Source organism: Rhinolophus ferrumequinum, chromosome 23, assembly GCF_004115265.2.
Source record: "Rhinolophus ferrumequinum isolate MPI-CBG mRhiFer1 chromosome 23, mRhiFer1_v1.p, whole genome shotgun sequence".
Taxonomy (NCBI): Eukaryota; Metazoa; Chordata; class Mammalia; order Chiroptera; family Rhinolophidae; genus Rhinolophus; species Rhinolophus ferrumequinum.
In genome coordinates, this window is record NC_046306.1 from 15,643,771 (window position 1) to 15,667,222 (window position 23,452).

Sequence of the window (23,452 nt, forward strand, 5' to 3'; positions counted from 1 at the left end):
CTACGGGCATCATAAAACTTAACGCGCTCCAAACGAACTCCTAAGTTCCCCGAAATGTACTGCTCCAGTCATCGGCCGCTCCACCTTTCCAGATGCTCAAGCCAAAAAGCTGTCATCCTTGACTCCTCTCTTTCATGCATACCCCAAAAATCAATCTGTTAAGAAAAGCTACTGGGCTCCATCTTTGAAACACAGTACAGCCAAAGTCCAACGCCTCCTACTGCCCCCACACTGACCCAAACCCTCTCAGCTCCCACTGGAATGCTGAAGTTACTTCTTAACTGGGCTCCCTGGCTCTGCTCCACCCCACTGTCTCCCGGCGCCAGCGATCCGCGTCACTGAAGTCAGGTCACGTCACACCTCTCTGGCAGGCTGTCTGTCTCTTTCACAGCACAGCCCAAGGTCCTTCCCAGGACCGGGTCTGTCCCCCGTCTCTCCTTGGCCCCTGGTTGTCACTCCATGTCTTCAAATCCAGGAGCTTCAAGGTACCCCCGCCACACGCACTAAAAGGCATCCTGACCCTCTTTCTAGGACAGCTAGTTCTGTGCTTCCTGTCTCTGCCTACAGTGGCAGGGCACACAGCCTCTCACGCCAGCTTGCACAGTGGCCACAGAGGGCTTTCTGCGGGAAGCTATTGTGCCAGAACCACTTGCCCTCCTTTAGCCCCCTTGAAGCAGGTCCCCTGGGTCCTCCCTCGGAGGCATGGCTACTGCCGTGGATGCCCCAGCTCACCCTGCTCAGCACCTACCGGTCCTCGCGATTCCGATCCACAGAGTAGAACTGCTTCCGCAGCCACCTGTGGGAACAGAAGCCTACAGTGAAGGCCACTTCTCCAGCCAGGGCCCGGCCTGCGGAGGTGGTCAGCAGGCAGTGTCTGGGCACACAGAGGCTTGCTGCCCTGCCCCTGCTCCCTAGACCTCAAAACCCCCAATCCTACCCACAGGGTCAGAGGTGGTTCTTACCTTTCGATCTGCAACGGGGTGGCCGCCTGCAGTGTATCCTCCATCAGCCACGTCAAGCCCTTTATCCACATGTTCACTTCATCCTCAGATGTAGCTATGAGTGAGGGATGAACGGCTGAGCAGAGGGCACACACCTCCCGCTGCGTTGGGGACCCGGGGGACACGCCCTTCACTCCCCTGCCTCCTCCTGGCCCTTGACCCTCACCTTGAAGACTCAGGGTCTTCAGACGGAATTCCATTCCATACAGGATGACAAAGCAGTGTGACTGGTCCGGTCGGAAAGCAGGGTCCTCTTGGTAGCGATCAAAGTCCCGTGAGGTTTTCCCTGGGCGGATCTCTTTGATTTCGCGAATGTCAACTAGGAAGGTAGAGAAGCAGCCAAGGTCAGGATGGGGTACCTGAGACTCAGCACCAAAGCGAGGGCAGCCTGGTTTCCTCACTCATTCCCACACTCTCCCTTAGGGAGGGACCACAAAGAGAGACCCCTCTCGAGGGGCAGAACAAAGATCACTCACAGTCCCACTGGGTGACCAAAAAGAGCTGCCCTAAGCATAGACCTCTGCTAAGAGCTGAAAGGTCTGGGGAAGCAGCGAGTTCTGACCGGTGTACCTTCCGTCGCTGACGACACAGGCAGGTCACTTTGACTTGAAAAAAAGCTGGACTCTTTCTAGAAAGAGAAATGGGGAGCCCAGGCTGTTCTGGAAGGAAAATTTCCTTACACAAAATTCACAAACCAAATCATTCAGTCCTGAGGGGGGGTTGGGGGGGGCAGACCCAAATGGCTGAGTCTCAGGATCCCTGGGAGGAAACAGGGATCAGGCCCCGAGGACTGGTGCACCCTGGAAGTGGCCCACTCCCTGAAGTCATCCACAAGCAAGTCTCAGCAAGCGGCCTAGTCCCCCGAGGCAGCGGCTGCCCCTGGGATGTTTCCCGTCCTGGCTGTCAAAGGCCTGCACACGCGCTTGCCCTCACGGAGCACACAGAGCATGGGGAGCAGACAGGACAGAGTGGCAGACACCTGCCTCGGCCGCTAACTCCAGAGATGATGCAAAGTCACTCATCTGACTCCTCAGTCTCGGTTTTACCATCTGTAGAGCAAAGGGCTTGACTGAATTTCTCCAGAAGGCAGGGTGGTAGAAAAACCATGCCCGGGCTCTGGGGCGAGCATGCCTGGACTAGACCCCCAGCTCAGGTCACTGCTATGTGACCTCAGCAGAGTGACAACCACGCTGACCCCACTTCGTCTGTGAACACAAGTAAGCAACAACAGCGTCATAAGGGTGTTGGTAAGACCACGAGTCCTAACAGCCAAACAGCCCAGCCCGGGCCCTGCAGCAGCATGGTGGGAAGTCTACTCAGGCACACAGGTTCTCAACCAGGCCCGGAGAGGGCTGCCCCGGCCACAGGGCCACTCACTCTCTCCCCTGGTGCTGGCTGGGACTCTGGACAGAAGGCAGACTTTCCAGGCGGGATAAAGAGAGAGTTAGGGAAAAGTCAAACGGAAGAAGCCTGGCTTAGCCACCAGAGACAACTCTATCTGAGCACTCCCTTAGCTCGAGAGCCTCTCTTTCCAAATGCTCTCATCTCAGACCAGCCCGGAAGATTTGGAGCCAGGAGCAGTGCCAGGTTGCTGCCTGGGCAGTCTCCACCCCAGGAGCCCTCCCAGCCCAAACTGCACACCAGACTGGCTGGAATGTCCGAAGGGGCCCAAATCCCCAGGTTCCCTTCCTGTCTTTCTGGCCGCAGCTGTGTCCCATCCATCCCGCCTGGAGCAGCGGCATGGCTTCTGGCCCCAACTCCAGCTCCCCCACCACACATTACTAGTTCTATTGGGCCTGCTGCACTGCCCTCAGCAAACCCCTTGGGCCTGGCTGTCCAGCTGAAAGCCCCGACTCTCCTGCCGGCTGCCCTGCCCCCCAGTTCTCCCCACCAATCAGCCATCCTTCTGGAGTCTTCCGAATCTCTATAGAACATTGTTCAGGTCCCTCCCTAGGTTGCTCACTAAGGAGACATGCGCTTTTTCTGGCCTTCCAAGCCCTTTATGATGGGGCTCAGTCCCCCAGCTTCCGTCCTCCCATCTTCTCTGCTCCATACAAACTAAGCTGGATCAATGGCAAGAATAGGCAGTACTCCCCGTTCCCCATTTCATCCTGCTTCTGAGCCGGGGACAATCTACCTCCTGGACTCCAATTCTACCAACAACCCACCGGGGAAGCACCCTCCTGCAGTCGTCACACCCTTGACAGCGAGCGGCACTACATGTGCATGCAGGCCTCTCCCCGCCAGGCCAGGCGTGGCCCTTCCAGTGCTCGCTCAAAGACAGTGAACAAATGAAAAGGGCACATGGTCGGGGTGGGGGGGCAACAAACTGGGAGTGGAGTTGGAAAAATGGGGAGTTATACTCAGGTGGAAACAGGGAGGGGGGAAACTGAGTCACAAAGACCCAGCCTGGAAAGACAGTCTCCAAGGATGGAAGGAGGAGCTGAACAGGGGAAATGCCCCGATGAGAAACTGCAGAATAACCACAAACTCTGCTCTTTAAACAGAAACCAGCATGCTTTTCCGGTGCAGAGCTGCTGTCACCACCTCCCACATCTCACACAGGCACACAACTCACACACATAAACGCTTACAGGCCACGGCTTTCGTGGTCCATAGCCCGGGGGGGGGGCCTTCCTCCCAGCCATCCCTGCCCACCCCCCACCCCGTCCTGTCATTAGAGGTAGGCCACTACATGGCTACCACTCAGCAGGCAGCTGGAGGGGCAGTAAAACCTGCTGCCCGGCCGCAGGCAGCCACCCCACAGGTGTGCGCACGTGCCCGTGCACAACACACTGTCAGCAGGTCCTAGAGGAGGCTCTGGCGTGGCCTGTGCTCCTGGGCACATTTCCCCCGAGACCAGGCTGGGGGCAGACAGCCTCCTTTCCAAGACAGGGACCAGGCAGATACAGGACAGCTCCAGGCCAGGCGGCGAGTCTCCCAAACTCCTGCTGGCTACCTGGTCCCTTTACGTCCCCCATAGGGAGGTGCCAGCCTGGCCCTGATGCCCTCCAAGTCCATCAAGCCAACAGCAGGCTGACAAGGACGTGACACCAGAGTGAGACTCTACTATTCTTAAAAGCCACATCCTATGCGACCTCCTACCCACCCACCCCCATCTTCTTGCCTCCCAGAACAAATAGAGCAGGGTCCCTTTTCCTGACAGAGCCAGGCCTGGTCCCCCAGGGATTGCCATCATGGGAAGGAGACGCCGGGGACAGGCACGGCCTTGACCCTGTTGGGGGGGCAGGGGAGGCTGACCACCCAGCATGGTCAGCAGTGGCACAGGAAGGGCAGAAAGAGAGACCCTCCCGGGGAAGGGAGAAGTGCTCAGAGGAGCAGGAGAGTAGCACCCTGTTCCCAGAGACCCATAACCCTGCCTCACCCTCACTTAGAAACCATCGGAGAACAGCGTTCAGGGGAACACTGGGAAAAAGAAGAGCCAAAGGGACTGAGGTCTTTGCTGGGCTGGAGACGGGGGGTAAGAGGGGGGCTCTCTGAGGCAAGGGCAGGATCCCCCAAACAGGGTTCCTGTGGCCAGGCCAGCCTGATATGCAGGGAGCGCAGGGCTTTCGCTGGTGCCAAAGGCTCATCCCCAAGCTCAGCACAAGCCGACAGGGCCTGGGGTTCTGCCAGCATGACAGCCAGCTCAGCCCATCAGCAGCCACGGCGTGCTCAATCCCTCCATGGACCAAGCCCTGGGGGCCACGAAGGCTGCCCAGGCTTCAGGAATGGCATGGGTGTCACCATTCCAGCATGGCCATGGTACACAGTGGCAAAATAAGCTGCCTGGGTGACGAGGGGGACTCAGTCCCAGGCATTTAATCACCCACAAATGCTCATGAAGAAATAGAGACTAGCCCTCCTTGAGAGGCTTGGGGGTAATGAGGGACCACCTGCGCCTGGGCTAGGCCCTGGCATCCCATGCCAGCTCTTAGGGCTTAGGACCTGCTCATAGACCAGGCTGCCCGGTGCTCTGGGCAGAAGAATGAGGGTCCTGGTGGTGGCCTGCCTCCTCCCACTCCTTCAGGAAGCCTGGCTGACCATCCCTTTCCTAAAGGTTGCCCAGGCCTAGCACAGACAAACCACAGAGGTCTTACATTATGTGGCCCTGGGCAGCCCCTCAGTCATTCAGCCTCAGTTTCCCCATCAGTCAACGGGGAATTCCTTCTACCTCCCAGAAATGCAGTCAGCGCCCTGCCAGGGACCACTGGTCCCAGTGAAGTCTGCAGGAGTCTGTCCCCTGCCTGTGTTGTGTGCCTCGTGCCACAAACACCAGTCCTCGTAACCTGGCAGCAGGGGAGACAACTGGGGGCAAACCCAAACCTAGGAGAGTCGAGCTGGGCCACAGCTATCTCGGCCCAAGGAAAGGAATCCAAGTGGCCAGTTCCCAGCTCAGAAAGGGGTCTGGCAGGAATGGAACACCGTGGACAGGAGTGGGACTCCAGGGGCTAAGTTCAGATCAGTGCGCACAGACGTGCACTAGGCCAGAGGCTACTGCCTGAACCTTCAGCAGCCGCCTGTCGCAAGCACAGCACCCACGGGCACACCCCCCAACAATCTGAGGCATGTACTCCTCACCACTTCACACCAGTGGGTACCAGAATGGGGACTAACAGGTATGAAATCACAAAGATCAAGTTTTGAATCCTGTTTCCCAGAGTATAACTGGGGTCTTGAGCAAGTCAGCTTTCCCCTCTGGTGGGTCATGGATAAAGGGAAGGCTGCAGACCTGTCGAAAACCCTGCACATGCAGAGAGCCGCAGGGGAGACATCAGCCTTGGCCTGTCCTGAGCGCCCCCAGCCTTCGACTGGATGTTGGGGTGGTCTTTATGCAGAAGGAAATGGGCTCTCTGCCTGGCAGCGGGGGCCAGCCCTAAGCTCTAAGGCAGGATGTACGGCCAGGCACAGAGACCCTCCCTCCTCTCCTCTCTTGGCCCAGGGACAGACTCCTTGCCTGAGACCACAGAGACCAGAGAGCAGCAGTTACTCACAGCAGAGTGCCCTCCCTGGTCATGCAGACCTTCCGGACATACCTGTAATGGCAGTCACTTTCTCTCAAGGAGCCTCAGTTTCCTCATCTGAGCCACAGAACTGATCCCAAGCACTCTGGGAGCTGTACAGCGAGACTGCAGCAAAGGGTACTGCTGCTCTCAGGGCCAGCTTAGAACCTGCCTCTGCGGCAGCATAGGCCCCCACGCCAGGACAGCACCCACTGCCTTGGGTTGGGGAGGAAAGGGTACTGTGAAGGGGACAAACTAACTGGCAGGCAACCAGTCTGGAGCCTGGGAAGGGGGAAGAGGATTGGCCTGTGCTCAGCCCCTCTGAAGGGAGGGCTGCTTTCTGTCTTGGAATGCTACTCCCCACCGCTCCCAAACATCAGGCCAAGCCATGAGGCCCCATCAGCCCTCCCCCTGCCCAGCGCAGTAGGACAGTCCCTCAGGGATGCACCTGGGGCAGCATTCCTATTGACCAGGCAGAGTCCCAGGACAACGAGAATCCCAGGGAAGAGAAAAAGCAGCAAGGGTGGGGCGCCAAGGCCTTTTCAGGGTTCCTTAATGAGCACAGCCAAAGAGAGCCAGCCAATGCTGCCCTGGGAGTAGAAACACGGCTTTATCCTGACCACGGTGGGCCCTGGAAGTGGGAGAGGGAGCCCAGGCAGTAAATCTAAGACCCTAAATTAGACCCAAGCTTCTTGGTCAGGAGCCCGTGTCTCAGCATCTAGTGCCCTCAGCGAAGCCACTTTCCAAATGGCCCTACACAGGTAGAAGTCCCCCAAACCTGCTGGACCATTAACCACCCATCAAGCAAGGAAGACATACAGAAAAGAACCGTGAGCAAAAGCACTGGCAAGCTGGGGAGGAGGCAGCGCCTTTGAGCCTCACTTTCCTCATCTGCCAAATGGGATCACCACTCCTGGTACTTCCTCCACTGGGCCACTGCGAGACGTCAATGAGTTGAGAAATACAAAAGTGATTTTACCAGAAAGGGGCAGGAGGACATACTGAAAATTAAAACCCCCAAATGAAGATATGGCCAAGAAAACCACCACCACCATCACAACAACAACAAAAAAGGAAATGGCATGTATCACAAACTTCTGGACATGAAACGTGCTTTTACCAAAATATTTCTCTTAAGAGTTTTCCCTTTACAAAGTAATTATAAGTTAACTGATGTAAACTACAATAGAAAATATTCATATGTAATGTATGTAAATAACATTTTGAAACTTAAAAAAACTGCAACTCATGATAAATATGAAAGGTCTTTCCAAAATCTCAACAGCTTGAGAGAGGTAAGTGAATATTACCTAGACAGGCCCCTTCGCTCAGGGGTTTTCAGCGCTCCCACCTGTGGGATGTAAGCACCCAGATCCCCCAGGCCCACATGGCTCCCAGCCCTCCTTCCTGCCTCTAAGCCTTTGCACAAGCCAGGGCCACCTTCTCTCTTGACTCTCCATCAGGCCCCCCCAGTGGCATACGTGTGCTCCAGGACTCTCGTCACACCGTCTAGTGCTTCCTGGTGTCTAGGCCACTGGCCTGTGAGCTCCCCAAGGAGGAAACCACTTTGGACTCTTCCCTCCATTCCCCAAACCCAGGACCTGGGGAAGCCTCAAATGTTTAGGGTGTTTAGGAGCAGGAATGAACACATGCGACTTAGACCCCAGAGCTGTTATCTAAAAGCGGCACGAGGACCAGCGGGGCTCACAGATGGTATCAGGGATGGAAGAAGTGGTGCAGTGGAGCAACAATGGCTGAAGAGCTACAACAAACCTACAAATGCACTGGTCAGGGAGGCGACCGTGGGGACAGAGAAAAGGACCAGGCACAGCAGTGGAACATGGGGACCAGTGCAATCTGCAAACAGTGGGAGGTCCTGCACAGAGGTTCCTGCAGCCAGGGGGAACCAGGGGGAGCTAATGGAGCTTTGGAGAGATGTTACAGTAGGAGAGGCAAGGCTCCCTGAGTACCACGCCCCTCCTGGCTCTAAGCCAAGGCCACCAGGCGATTCAGAGGAGTGGGTCCCAGGAGGCAGAAAGGTGTGCAGATCTTCCCAGAAATGATCTCAGCAGTCACCCTCTCCACGCACAGCCTGCGCAAACAGATGGGCCATTCCCGGTCCCCCCGTCCTCCAACTCAACAACACCCCCAGGGCCTGAGGGAGCACAAATGGAGCTGAGCCGTCTCCCCCAGAGGATGTTGAGATGGAGTAAGGAAGCCCCAAGGGGAAGCGACTGCCATCCGGCCATTCCCCAGCCCTGCACCTCTGCCACACCTACACACAGGTTCCTGCACAGTGCAGCCAGGGTGGGGCAGGCACTGTACGCCCCCGTCACAGGGAGCCCGAGGCAAAGGGGCTCGGGCCCCCAGGGTGTCAGTCCCAGCCAGGAGTACGCAGTCTCAACGAGGCTTCACAGCTCTGAGGCAAAGGCAGGAGGTGGAGGAAGAGGAGACACGGACAGAAGCTGGGCACCCGTGAGCAGGAACCTGATGCAGCAGCAGCCCGGTGCACGGGCGGGCCAGCAGTTCCCACGCTGGCTGCCTGCTGCCCAAGGCCTCTGGGAGGAATCAGCTTCCCCTCCCTCTCCATTCTCCTCTCTGTTCTGAGGCTGTAACTCTTCCCCTCCGACCTTCCAACAGAAACCGCCAGGAGCAGCTCCCAGCTCCCACCAGAGGAAGGCAAACGCAGAGGGGTGGGTAGCTATCCTCCTCCATTTGACAGATGAGGGTCCAGGCTTGGAGACCCAGTGAGCCTGATACTTAGCTCCTTCCCCTTCCTGGATGGCAGCTGCCTTCAAACCAGACCAACCGGGGAGAGAGGAAAAGGGCCCCCTTTCCAGGATGCATACACGGAAACCCTGGCTGAACCCTGGAGTCTAGGTATACCAATGTCAGAGCTCAGCATCTATCCCCAGCTGGGATTTCGTCAGCTGTTGTCCCCCAAACACCTGACCAAGAAGAGCAGCCAGGCCGGACTCGACATCCGGCCCCTCTCCCACCTTGATAAACAGGAAAAGGCCATTCAGTCAGCTGGATGTAGGTCTGTGGCTCCTCCTACCTGGGACCCTGCACCCCTCCTTGCTAACTGCTTCAGGTCACAGCTGTGAAGGATCCTCACCGTACGTGGTGAGTCATCTACAGTCTAGATTCTGGAGGAATCTCCTCTTTGGAGAGATGAGGAAATACAGGCTCCAAACGATTTCATCACGCTCACATGTAGTTCATGGCAGAACTGCGACCCTCTGCAGTGGCCCCACTGCAGCCACCATCCCTGACAAGGGTATGCAGAGAAGCAGGACGGGCCCTGTGAGACTTTCCACTTTCCAGGCAGGCAGCCCTCTTCGCTAGGACGCTAGACTAAGCCCACCCACTTTGGAGATGGGAAAAGCATGCCGAGGCCCCAAAGGAAGGAAGGGACAGAAGGTTCCACCCACCCAGAAAACTCAAAGCTGGGAGAGGGCTGAGCAGGTGTCTATCAGGCTTATTCATTAATTCCATCAGCCCATCAAACATGTATTAGGCATCTACCCGTCCGTGTCAAGCCCTGCGCTGGGTCCTGGCTAAGCAGAGATCCAGAAGGCACTGGAGTTCCTGCCCCTGAGAAAGCCCCTGCCCGGTGGAGGAAACAGATGGGGAAGCAGATAACTAGGAGGTCGTGCCAAGAGTGGAACAACAGGGCAATATGTGTCTGTGGTGCTGAGAGCGTGGAGAAAGTGAGCAGTTCCACTTGGGAAGTCTCGGGCTGCTCCAGAGAAGGCAGGGCTGGAGGGCTGACTTGCCCACACAGGCAAAGGGGACCACAGAAGCCAAAGCCTGGATGCAGTAGTTTGGTTGTTTGGGGAACAAGGGCGTTTGTTCAGTTTCGTGGATGAGAAGGGAGGGAAGAGTGGCCTATACCCGCCTTCGCTGCCACAGTAAGTGGAAGTTGCAACAAGAGGGGCTTGCCCCAATTTTTCTGCTCCAACATAGATGACCACAGGCCGCCCACGGGTCCGTCTCCAGGGCAGAGGTCCTATGCACTCTGACCTCTGCCTCCCCTGCAGGCTGATGCTGCCCCAGTTCTAGATGGCCTGTGTCCCCAGTCCCCCGGCTACAGCAGAGGGGCTGAGGGCCCAGCAGCACCAGGTCCCAGAGGTGCCCAGGATCTAGAAAGGCCCCATGATATGCCCCCCATAGTATATTCAGGCCACCTGGAGAACCAGAATAATGAGCATAGGTTACTTTTTATCCTCTTTCCTGACGCTCAGAGCAATCAACAGGGTCGACCACACCCTCCGTCCTGCGTGAAGCTCTGCCCTTCGCTTCTTCCTCACAAGCTCTCCCGGTTTTCCTGCTACCCCTTGGGCCCACGCCCAGCCCCATTACGCGTTAGCCTCCCACAAGGCCAGGCCAAGGGCCGCTCTCTCCTGTGCTCGACCGTCTCCCTAGCCCGTGCCATCCACACGCACAGCTTCAACTGCCTCAGCAACACAGCTCTAGCCTCGTCCTTGACTCTGAAGCTTCAGACTCTTCAACCCAATTGCCTACTCACCATCTCCACCTTGGCATCTGTTCAGCTCAAAAACACCTCGGGGTCAAGCCCTCAAAACCCAGTACTGTCTTCTCCCACTGAAGCCCAGGCCTCTTGCCACAGCACTTGGGCCAGCTAACAGCAGCACCTCCAAACAGGAACTAGAGACTTTAGAATCACCCTTACCATCTCCTTCCCCCACTCCCATCTACTCCTCGAACAAACCCTATTGGCTTTATTATTCCCGCCAGAGCTAGCGATGAGTGGGAACCGGCTGAGTAGCTAAGGCCATCTGACTGACAGGCAGCACCCCCACTGGAGTGTAAGCTCCTTGAGCACGGATGCTGCCCTCAGCTTCAGTTCTCCAGAGCCCAGCAGGAACCGGGATGAGTTGGAAAGAAAAAGCCGGGGCCTCCCTCCCCCAAGGACACACCAGGGGCCTCTGATGGGGGTCTGAGTGACAAGGGCTGAAGTGTGGGGATAGCAGAGGCCTCCCCTTGTGGAGCTCGCTGAGCCCCATGCCTTCTCACCACCCCAGCCCCGGCTCTTTGGTTTCCGTGTTACTGGCACCGCAGGAGCTGCTCTCTCTGGGGCGGAGGGGCGTTGAGCTGTGGGGCCAGCCCTTAAACCCCAACAGAGTGAACCCCGACTAGGAGGTTGGAGACATTCTAAGTAATGAAAAGAGCCATCGAGTCAGTGGTCTGCTGGCTGAGACACCCTCTTCCGACGCCCGACTAGCCTCTTCCGTTTTAGAGCTGCCTGGCCCAGCCTCTCCTCAGCATTTGGCCACATTCCCTGTGGGCCATGTCAGCCCACGCCAAGCCACTGTCCTTGTCCTTTTGCTTCCTGGGGAGGCAAGGCCCCAGTGCGTGTCTAGACTCTGACCTCACTCTGAGGTGATAGGGAACTCACTCCCTCACTGCCTGCCTCCCTGGGAAGCCCTGATTCTTAGAGATGGCCTCCCCTACTGAGAGGGATGGCTGCCTTGGGACTTCCCTTCCTGATTTGAATTCCCTCATTCTCCCCTCTTAAGATAGCTTCTCGCCTCCCCCTGTACTAGCACACATCCTAGGACAGCTGCCTCCCGCCTCCCACCCCAGCCTGCAGAGACGCACCCATCCAAGGAGGGCCCGTTCTCAGGCCAGGGACATGGATGTCCTGGACACAGCAGTCCAGGCACCAGACATTCTGTTCTCACTGGAGAGCATGCTCTATGGATTTCACTGCTGGCCTCAAGAGACCCTGAGGAAAATCCCTGACCAAGTGACATAGGTTCCCCTTCTAACCTCCTGGCTGAATACTCCAAGAGCTCCCAAGAAAAGCCACAGTCCCCGTTAAGAACCGACAAGCGAACACAGGCAACTGACACTCACTGCTGGGTAAGAAGAGCACTACTTCCGAACAGGTGGAACAGGGGACGTGGTCTGCAGAGCCTAAGGGGTCCCATCACTCTCCGCCCTTGTCGCTGCCCAACCTCCCAGATGACCTCCTGCCCCTGAGAGGACTGAGAATCCTTTGGGCCCTGTGGTCACTGCTCCCCTCACCTGCGGTGAGCCGCTCTGTGAACACGCTGGGCCCAAGCTGAAGTCCCTCAATCCCGTGGGGTTAAGCTCCCCCACCACACCCCCACACCACCCCCACACCACCACAGGCAGGGCCAGTGTTGTCAATGCCCTACGCCCCCCACAGGCAGGGCCAAGCCAGGGACACTGTGACCTGGGGACAGCCCTTAAACAACCACTTCCCTCAGGCCATGTCAGCTCAGCCATGTCCCCAGGTGTCCAAGAAAACAGGAAGCCAACCTCAAAGCGAACATCCCAGCCCCATGAGTTAGAATTAGATCTCACACAAACAAGCGGTCAAACGCTGTGGCCCAAACCTTCCCCAGACGGGTCAGCTGTTTGCTGCCAGGGCCGGAGCTGTGCTCAGACCGCCCACTCTTCACCATGCCCACGCCTGGCTCCCAGGCCCCTCACAGCCTTTGCACACATCCTCTAACCAACAGGAGCATGCTGGCCAGTAGAGGGAGCCGACAGGGGCAGGATGGGCTGCTACAGAGCAGAGGCTGATTGCATGTGGACCCTCAGCCTGCAGCCCTTTAGGCACAACTGTCTCCTGCCAGCCCTCGCTTTCGTGGTCTTTTCCATGTCCCAGGCCACAGGCTCCCCAGGATCAAGGACTGGGTCACCTCCTTTTCTTGCTTCCTAACCCCAGCCTTCTGTGGCAGGCCTGGGCTCAGCAAAGGAGATGCCAGTCTTCTGCAAGAGAAAGTCCCGCCCTGTTTATTCTGCATCCTGAGTCTCGCTGAAGCCAGGGCCACCCGCCAACACCGGGAAGGGCCCGGAAGGAAGCAGCAGAGCCTATACACAAAGCGTACATGTGGGCTATAGAAAGGAGCCCTCCCTGCTTCCCCCAGGAGGGGCCCAGTTCCTAGGAGGTGATGAGTGGGGAGAGCTAGGACTTGTGCCTCGGCACATGGCACTGCAGCCTCTCAAAGGCTGGCCAAGCGCCACTGCAAAAGGAACTAGTCCTGCAAGGAGTGAAGGGGCACATGAAGAACTGAGCCCTGAATGCAAGCAAAGGCCCTCAGAGCCCCACCTCCTGGGACCACGGTGGCCCCCAAAGCAACTAACTCCACTTTCCTTACTGCCCCACCCCAAACACCAGAGTATTCGGGGACCACGGCCTTCTCACACCACTTTCCCTCTTCTCTGGGGGCTGCGGGCATTCCCTACTCCGAGGCCTCAGCACACCCGCAAAGGAGCCCTAGGGAGCTGTGATGAGAGGGCCTCACTGTGGGGTGACAGCAAGAGCTGTGGCCATAACAGACCAGGCTCCGGAGCAGCTCAAACGAGGGCACGAGTGTCGGGGTGAGTACAGGGAGATGACAGGCAAGGGCACAGCTACACCTCAAAGTCTGAACACAAGACACCTCTTCAAAGACCCCAGCCAAAGCAGCCTCTTGACCCACACAGATAGCCACGTCCTCTGCCTCACTGCGTCTTGGCCCAAGTCACAGAAATCAATTCCTCCCAGTCGCCATTCTCCGAATCCCTCTCCAGCCTATTCTGCCCAGTGTTAAGGCTCTGCGCCAGAGGGCTAACCCAGAGCCACTGAGGCCACTCTCCAGGGACAGAGGACTGGCTCACCATGGACATGCACATGTAGCTAAAGGGAGAAATGAGCCTTGGTGGTCGTCAGCCACTGAAATGTGGGGTCGAGCGTTACCTACCACGGCCCACCCTCCCCTCTCCTGACAGACACAGCAGCCTCTGTCTTGTTTCTGTCACAGCACTCCCCAGGCCCCAGAATTATGTTTACTCCCTGGCTGTTTACGTCCTTTCTGGCTGCATCTACCTTAAACTTTATGTTCGCTACTGGGCTCCACAGTGCTTGGCACATTAGCCGATGCCGTCGTCCCAAGCCAGGGAAGCACCAGTGGTGTCTCACTTGTTCAGTATGCCACAGAGGCCCAAGAGAGCTGGCTTTTTTCTTTTTTAAGAAAAGAATAGCTCTGGTGATACAGAAAGCACACCAGGCTAGAGCTCTACTGAACAAGCCAGAAGTTAGAGTAATCACGTCCAGTTCAGCAGGCCTAACACAGCAGCTCGGCCCACAGTAAGTGAGAGACAACCAAAGGAGCACGTGGGTGAAGGCAGGCGTGGGAGCTTGTCTGCAGGGGGCCTGGGAAGGCCCTTCTCGGAGCTCCTAGAGCATGGCGCCCCAGGTGCCCGGTTCCCTGGCAGAGACTTGGGTACAGCTGTTGTCATGAGCCAGTGAGAGCAAGTCAGATGAGGCTCCTCTGTTCCTCCACCTCAAAACAGCTGCTCCTACCCCCCACCCCGATAGGAGTGTGGGAAAGAATCTTGATGAGGGTACTGTAGCAAGACGAGGGCAGCAGAGGCTCTAGACGGAAGCACTGAGTCAGTCTAGTTTGTCCACAGACAAACCTGGAGGGCAAGGGTAGACATCAGATAGCAATGTCCACGTTAAACAAAACAGTACCAAAACTCTGGTCCTACAGAAGAGTCCACATTATTGTCATTTTCTCCAGAGTGGAAGAATGAACTGAATATTGTAGTGAGAATCAGAAATGCCAGGCTCTGGTCGAGGTCACTGCCATGAGCTTGCTGTGTGGCCTTACCCGTGGGGCCTTGGTTTCCTCATCTGTAAGACAGGGCTACTCACTCTTGCCCACCCTCGACTCACAGAACTGTGGTAGAGCTCAAACAACACAATAGATGAGAAAATACTCCATGAACTCCAACATACTATTCAAATACCCAGATTTTTCTCATGCCCTAGGCCCCTGTGTACAGACTGGAGGAGGGAACAAAGAAAACAAGAAGGAAACAGACTTCCAGCCTAAGCTGTCAGGGCAGCACTGGTGGCCAAGCTTGGGGGTGGCACTGGAGCTCTGTCATTAGTTAAGATGAGACCAAAGGAAACAAATACTTATTAAGAGCCCACAGGTGCCAAATGCTGTGCTGATGTCACATATAAAATCTCTTACTTTCATTTGACTATTGTTAGTATACAGCTCTGTGAGGAAGGAATTATTTTTACAGCTAAAGATTCGTTTCAGATAGGTTAAAGTTACTTGCTCAAGGTCACAGGAAAAGCTGAGGCTCGAACCCAAATCTGACTGACTCTACACTCAAATCTCTGGTCACTGCAGCCCAATTACCAACCACTGGAGGTCACGCCTCACCCTTGGCTCTGCTTTGCCTAGAGTCTTGTCACCTGTCACCACGCTGCTCTCAAAGATCGCCCCCAGGGAAATACAGGCGCCATGCTTCTCTGAACAAAGCACTCAAGGAGCACCAGAACGTTCCTCTGCCTCATCCCACCCCCGTTTCTCCTAGAACTCTCGTCAAAGTCCCCACGGACATCTCCAGTTCTCAGAGAGGGAGTGGAGAAGGGAAAAAGTCCTAATAGCAGGCCTTTCGACATTATCCATTTCTGGCCGCCTTGAAGCCATGTCCCAGAGGAAAAGAGCACAGAGTGGGAAGAGATGCCATTAGTTAATGAAGACTGACACAGAGGGTGACAGTAGGGGCAGAGGCAGGCCCTGCCACTCTGAGGCGGTGGCATTAAAATACTTCCTGGAAGACGGAGTTCTCCTACCAGGGTGTTCAGATAGCATTTCTGTGGTCTAGGCACTCCTAAATAGACCAGTCTGTTACCTTCCTACGACACCAAAGCAGGTACTTCCAGTCAAGTGCCCTGTCACCCCGCAAAAGGCAGCTGTGGGGAACAATCCTGACAACAGAGCGGTGGCTGAGAGCTTCAAGGGAGGAGATGGGTGGGTCGCCTTGTCTCTTGAATCAAAGGGCTTGGTGGCCAGGCAGCAGGCCCCTCATGTAACAGGGGTGTTTGCGCCCTTCTGCTATCAGGTCCTCCTGGGACCTCATCTTCCTCCTCGTCAGAGCTCCCATGGACACTGTGCCACGCTCAATTTAAAGCACTTTACACAGATTCTCATCAAATCCTCACAAAATCCTCATGAGGCAAATGTAGTTTATACCTAGCCCCCTTTTATAAATGAGGAGCCCAGAGAGGGAAAGTCACATACTCAAGGTCACAGAGCAAGTTGCAGAACAGGATTTTTAAACTAAGAAGTCCAAGTTCAGAGCCCAAATGCTAAACTACAGTTGACCCTTGAACAATGACAGGGGCACTGCCCCACCTCGCCCCACACAGTCCAAAACCCGTGCCTAATTTCTGACTCTCCAGTCGACCCTTAGTATCTGCAGGGGATTGGTTCTAGGACCCCCCCAGATACCAAAACCGCAGATGCTCAGGTCCCTTATATAAAATGGCCCAGAACAATGCAGACAGTCAGCCCTCCACATCCGCAGGTGCCCAGCTGTGGATCCAAACTACCGGTAAAATCCACGTGTAAGTGGGCAGCACAGTTTATCTGCACCGCCATCCCTCCAGACCCAACCCCAGCCCTCCACCACCACTGCGTCCGCACCCTCCCACAGCGAGGAGGTCTTGCCCTGCTTGTCAGCTCTCTCCTGCAAACTGCAGCTCACCGGTCTCCCTCCTCAACCTCTCCCAAACACACGAGACGGTCCCAATGTAGCCTCTGCTGACACTCACTGTCCACAGGACAGAGTGTAGCCCGTGAGCAGGGCACACGGGGCACCTCCCTAAGCTGCCACCAACCAGTCCCAGCCTCATCTCCACCACACTCCACACATTCCAGACCCCTGCAGCGACCCCCACCCCGCCCCTCAGCCACAGTTCCCGAATCGTTCAAGGCCCAGCTCCCAGCTCACGTCTCCTGGCTCTCTCCTCTCAATCCCAACTCGCTAAGCAAAGCTTGTTCCTCTGCACTCCCAGCGCTCTCGGTACAGACCTTTATCCTGGTATGTAACACATGGGATTATAATTACATGTTCCCAAGTCTGTCTCCTCCAAGGGCCTGGCAGTTCCTCAATGGCACAGATCATGTCTTATTTATCTTTTGAACTCTCAGTGGGCAAACAGGAGGTCTTCAAACACTATTTATTGAACAAATACATGCCCCTCATTCCAAGGGGCTACCCCAAAACAAGGCTAGTGGCCACGATCTCTAACCAGTGACTCAAGCCTGTGCGTCTGTGTATGTACACACACAGTATTGTGGTATTGGGGCACCCAGTGCTGCATACACTCAGCTCCTCCAGTCATCTGTGCTGCAGGCCCCTTTCTGAGGTTCACAGGAAAGAGAGCCCCAGATGGACAGGGGGTCCTGGCAGGCCTGGTCTGAAACCCACACATCAGGGCAAGCCTGGGGTGCTGAGGAAACACTAAGAGGTCTGACTTCCCCTGGAAAAAACTACGTAAAGTCAGACAGGAAACACACAGGCAGGGACGGCTAGCTCTGGAGAGCCTGACATGTGTTCTTGCCCCTCTCCCACTGGGAGCAGCCAGCCAGTACAAAGAAAACCCCTGATGACACCCCGCCTGCTGCCCTGAGAACAGGCCTCGTGGTCTGTCTCCTCAGCAGTCTGACACCCAGACGGGTAAAGCCCCTATGTCCCAACCTCACCTCCTCTCTGTCCACGTGGTGTGCTTTCTTTGGCCACTCCCCACCCCTTGTCATCAAGGGCACCACTTGGAATTGTCTACTTCAGTTTCCCTGAGGGTAAGGACCTGTTTTCATTCACCACCTCAGGGGGCCTAGCATCTAGAAGAGAATCTACAGAAGAATCAAAAAGAAAGCCTAGGGTTTCAACCCCGGTGTGCGGCTGGCATGCAGAGCCCTCCGTGGAGCCTACACCTGGGCCCTGGCCCACAATGACCCTTGACTGAACCATCTCATCCCAAAAGGCACCAGAAGGAAAAGTGTGGCGCCAGAGCCTAGGGAGGCTGAGGCTGTCTGTACTGTACAGTCTGAGCACAAAGGTTTCTCCTCAGAGGAGCAACGGGCCTGGGGCCCACTCGCAGCACAACCCCAAGGCTTAGAGCCTCCTGGGATTGGCCAGCCAGCTATGACTGTCCCACATCAGCACTATGACCCGTGACATAATTCACTCCCTGGATTTCCATTTCCTCATCTGTAAAATGGGATACTACTCTGGACTACCCCCCAGGGCCCTTGTGAGGATCAACCAAGAAAACATGATGAAAAGCCTTTGTAGCACTCAGCAGGAAGTCTATAATTGCTTTATATTCACTTATGTCAGTATCTGCAAAAAAAAAAAAAAAAAAAAAAGTGGTTCCTGTCACACCACTATGACAACTGGTACCAAAGCATTTCCCCACCCCTCTTCTAAGCCAAACTACCGCTCTAGACATCAGCAGGCCTACTTCACAAGTGGTAAAGTGAGAGGGAACAGGTCTTACACACGAGTGCTGTGCACTTTCCCTGAACTACATACACCATCTCCTACGGGGCCACAGGCACCATGAGGGTAGCACAAGTGTCTCAGTCTTTGGCCAGGCTACAGGCACTGCATGGTACCCTGGCAGGGCCAGCAGGAAAAGGCCAGGCACCTGGGCAAGAGGCCAGGTGGCAGGGGACCCAGCTGGCAGCCCAACCTTCCTCAGAGCTTGCAGAGCAGGGCTTCAGGAGTCAGAACCCACCAACAAGGTAAACCCATGAATGGGCAGAAGTGGGCCAGTTTCAGTGGGGGGCTCCACGTGCACAGTCTGAACTCTACACAGGCATCTACTGCCGTGAGTCCCCCAAAATGAGACCTAGCTGGACCATCTGTTCTAATGCGTCTTTTGGAGCAAAAATTAATAAGACCAGGTATTATATTATATCATATTAGACCTGGTCTTATATTAAAATAAGACTGAGTCTTATATTAATTTTTGCTCCAAAATACACATTAGAGCTGATGGTCCTGGCTAAGTCTTATTTTGGGGGAAACACAGTAGCCTACTAACCTTGTTACCGAGGCTCTTTCAATCGGGCCTCCAAAATCAAAGGGCCAGGGCCCCTTCTACACCCTTTACCTATGCTCCAGGTCTCTCAAATCCCAGCTAACTAGTAAGATCATTGAATATGCACCTCTCTGACTGACCCACCCACGGGGGCTGGGGTCATCAGGTCCTCTGCATTCCTGCCTCCATCCCCCAAAGACCTGTGACACCGTGGACTAAATCCTTCCCTCTCCACACCTCTGCCTTCTGTTCAGGCCCCAACTTACAAACAAAAAAAAAATCAGGTGTCAGATGTGCAAATCTCCATATATTTACTCTACACACTATTCTACATGGTAGGTGGGTGGGTAGGTAGATGGGTTGGGGCAAAAAAACCCCCTTTCCTACCCTTTTCCGGGTAGTGATCTAAGTGAAATGTGAACTCAGTTGCCATCCTCCTCCCTTCCTGCACTCTCAGACTCTCCTACACCCACACTCCCCCTGCACAATATTCACAGTCCAGGGTCTAGCAGGGCAGTCATAATCTGTTATTGTCATTATTAACAACAGCTCACATTTACTAAGCATTGATCATGTGTCAGGCACTGTGCTAGATGTTTTCACATCAATTTTCTCATTTACTCCCCTGAGCAACCACATATAGCGGATATGTTATTATTCCTACTTTACAGATGAAAAGTAAGGACAGGAGAAGATAAGGAACTGACTGGGGACACACAACTAATATACAGGCCTCAAATCGAGCCTTGCCTTCAACCCCTGGGCTGCACTTATTACCTGCTGGTTACATGCGTGGTTTGAAATGCAGCCTGTTGTTACCCAGGAGCTCTCTATCTGGGAACCTCCAGCCAGGGACCCCATTTAGGCACAGCATAGGGATCACCACAGAAGCAAGAGAGGGGCTGTGTCTGGACTCTGATATGTGGGTGACGTTCCCAAGACTATCTCAGCTTTCTGCAGTGTCTGTACTTCCTCCACTTTGAAATCCAGTCTCTCAAATCACTAACATTTTCTCGCAATGGCTGACAGGGCCAATGGGGGCATGGAGATGGAGGAAGACAGCTGCCATTTCTAAGGTCAGCAGCTGTGTCAGATCTGGAGTTTGCAGTTGAGGATGGCTGCCTTACCACAAGGCCTTCCTTCCTCCCAATCTCCTCACCCATCTACATGCATATACAGCATGTTCAAGGAAGTCTGTAGGACCTTCCCTTGGGGGTGTCAGTTCCCGACCACCCTCCTATACATGGACCGAGTTCTGAGCCTGGCTCTGACACCTGTCTCTGGAGGGGGTGGGGGGGGCGGTCCTTGCAGGAAGCAACCCACAGCCTGGGGTTGTGACACATCATCTCTCACACTTGGAGGCGGGGGGGGGGGGGGGGGGGGGGGGGGGGGGAACGCAGGGCAGAGCTGGGTGCCCATCCGGCCACAGCACAGGCATGTGCTAAGTGGAATAACACTGAGAGATCTGGGTTTTTTTAAAAATCCCCAACTCCCTCCTCCCAACTCAGACCTGCACAAAAGCTGCCATGCTCAGGCCCGGGAGAGCACAAAGGTAAGAAATCAAGAGTAGTAGCTCCTGGCTCCCTACAGCCACAGGACATAAAGGGCTAGACCCCAAACTGGCTGCCCGCTCATGAAAAGAGTATCTGACTCCAAGGCACTGAGGCTGGCCTTTCTGGGGTCAAGTAGTTGAGACTGAGCTTCCAAGGGAAAGGGGAGCCTGGATCTTTACCAAGAGTCCCTGCCCTGGCTTTGGGTGTCTGCTCACCCACACAGACCTCCAATATTCAGCTTCAGGACAAAAGCAGCAGTAGGAAAAAGCAGCCACTGCCTTCTCTCAGGCTTTTCCAAACCAAACAAGACCACCTTCCTCCTCCCCAAGAGGGAGATGAGTAGGCCCGGCTCGGCTCCAAAACCAGCCCTACTCCAACATCTGCCTAAGTTCTACTCAAAGAACCCAAAGGTTCTTTTGCAAATAAAAGCCCAGCCTAGGGGCCCAAAGAGTTTCACCAAGACTGCTCTTTTTGGAGAAAAGGTGGTGAGCGGCGACCATCTGGTCTCACCCCAGGTTCAGGGGCTGGATGGGGGGCGCCGCCTTGCCTCCCCTCGCCTCTGTGGACACCACTCCCGGTGTGTGGGAGACCCGATGCCTGCCCCGCTGGTCTCCAACTCACTAGAATTTTTAGGCCTCTGGGCAAAGCGCCAGAACACTCCCCCCAGCTGGGGGAGGGGGTGTCCTGTCAGGTGACTGAGGACCCGGATGCCCCCCGCCCCTGGTGACCACCGGGACCGAGGCGGGGGCGGGGTCCGGAGGGTGTGGGGAGGGACGGAAAGTTTGTCCAAGTCGCTCGGCGGCCGCGGGCGCGCGGGAGGCGGGCGCGGATCTCTGCCGCCCCCGCGCGCGCAGCGGGCCCCGGGGAGGGGTCGCACTTACTGGCCCCCTCGATCTTGTCGGCGCCGCGGCTCCACGTGATCTGCCGAGTCTCCAGCTTGACCTGGAAGGTCTTCCGCTCCGGCCGCTGCGACTTCTTGGAGTAGAACAAAGTCATGACGGTGCCCACCTCGAGGCTGCGGCAAAGGTGCAGCACCTCGGCGTCCGAGGGCGCGCCGGGCCCGCAGCCATTGGCGCAGGGGGACGCAGCGCCTGCCATGGCTCCGGTCCTGGGGGCGGTAGAGGCTACGACAGCGATGCAGGCCCGGCTGGTGGGAGCAGGCGGCAGCGGCGGCGGCTGAGGCTGCCGGCGAGCGGGCCCCGGCGGCGGCTCCTGCGGGCGGAGACGGGGCGGGGCGGGGCCTGAGCGGGGGGCGGGGCGGCCCTGCAGGCCCCGCCCCGGTCCGCGCGCCGGGAACAAAGACGCCCGCGCGCCCGTGGGGAGGACCCCCGCCTGCCGCCCTCCGCGCCTGCGCCCCGCGACCCCCGGCGAGGCCCCGGGCGGGGGCGCAATGGCGGCGGGAGCGCGCGTGCCGCTCGCGGTCAAGCCCCCACTCCTCCGTCCCGCAGAGCTTCCTCACGCGACCCCGTACACAGCTGCGTGGCCACAGTCGACCCCGTCACGCGCGGTAGCCGCTCGGCGGCCCCGCAGTGAGTCGCACACGCACAGGCGGCCGCCCAGCCCACTGTCCCGCTCAGGCCCAGTCGTAGCTTTTTCCTCACCCCTACTCCCCGAGCACCGCCCGCGCAGCAACCGGGTAGGGAGGTGAGGGCGCGGAGCGTCCCTCGGGCCCGCCAGCCAAACCCAGTTACCTGGGCGGGCTGCCCGGCGGAGGGAGCCAGGCCGGGCCGCCTCACACCGGCGGCGGCGGCGGGTCTTCTGCGCGCCCTCTCCGGGGAGGGGCGGGGGCGGGGCCGTCTGCGGATTGGCCTGCGGTCTCTGATGGACAGACGATCTAGCCCGCCCCTCCTCTCTGGCCGCGCAGGGCTGGCCCGCAGGCCGCAGACCCACCTCTGTCCTGCTCCTGCGGCCAGTGTAGCCTTCGAGGGCCCTGTAACTTGGAGAAGCCCACCAGATCTGAGCATCTCCTGCAGGGCCTTTAGACCTACAGCTCCCAGTGGCCTTTGTCTCTGTCACCTCAGCTCACACTCCGTGTCCACAAGGCAGGAGGTGGTCTCAGGTCCTACCTCATGGTGACCCTCCTGTAAATGCTCTCCTGAGCTTTGGTTTTCACAGCCCGACTCCTCTTGTTTCCCTCCTCCCTCTCTGGCTGCTGCCTTTAGGCCTCAGAAGCTTCTCTTCCTCTCTGCTGGGTCCTGAGCCAGTTCCCAAGGCGACCTGTCACCCCCAACCCAGGCACCCGCAACGTCAAATCTGTCTCTCTCCTGCATCCCGTCCATACTCTCTCCATACTCCGCGTCCACACTTAACACAGGCATTTCACTTCTTCCTCAAACTGCTCTTCCCACCGTCTTCACTTTCTCAGAACATGGCACTAAATGCTAAGGTGCTTGGGCCAAAACCCTTGGAGATATTCTTGATTCCTCTCTGCCTCAATCCCACACACACAGTAATCCATCAGATCCAGTTCACTCTGCCCTCAGATATCGCCACTCCATCCACAAGCCCAAGGCCCATCTTTTCTCACTCAGACTATTTACCCTCCTTGCTCTTGCCTGCATCTATTCTCCATGCTTTAATCTTTAAAATTAAATTACATCATGGTCCCCTACCTCCAGCCTCAAAGCCTCCATGATTTTCCATTGCACATAAAATCCACACTCCCTACCTGGCCCAACAGGTCCCGTATGGTCTGGCCCCTTTCTCTTCTACTTCATCTCTCACCACCTCCCCTTCACGCCCCATTCTCCAGCCACAAAGCCTTTTTGTGGTTACAGGCTGACTGTTTTAGTGTGCCTCATTTGTTGGGCTTCACAGGTGTTGTCTTTAACAAACTGAAGGCAAGACCCCCCACTTGCAAAAAGATTACAGCTCCCTTTATCACAATACGAGCTTTATTATGGTGATCTGGAACTGAACCTGTAATATCTCTGAGATATGCCGGTATGTGAATAATGCACACTCTTTTGCCTTCCTGAAGCCATTCTCTAGACTCATCCC

General features: G+C 56.3%; 1 protein-coding gene across 2 annotated transcripts in view; it reads right to left on the reverse strand.

Moving 5' to 3' along the window:
- PLCG1 (phospholipase C gamma 1) overlaps positions 1-22,189 on the reverse strand; it is a 36,520-nt gene extending 14,331 nt beyond the window's left edge. For both annotated transcript variants that reach the window (XM_033094776.1, XM_033094774.1), the window contains exons 1-5: positions 22,054-22,189; positions 21,334-21,664; positions 1,168-1,320; positions 963-1,056; positions 749-796 (exon numbers count right to left, since the gene is read on the reverse strand). In XM_033094776.1, coding sequence (XP_032950667.1) covers positions 749-796; positions 963-1,056; positions 1,168-1,320; positions 21,334-21,550 — 512 coding nt within the window. In that variant the 5' untranslated portion in view covers positions 21,551-21,664; positions 22,054-22,189. The remainder of the gene's footprint in view (positions 1-748; positions 797-962; positions 1,057-1,167; positions 1,321-21,333; positions 21,665-22,053) is intronic.
- Between the last annotated feature and the right edge of the window lie 1,263 nt (positions 22,190-23,452).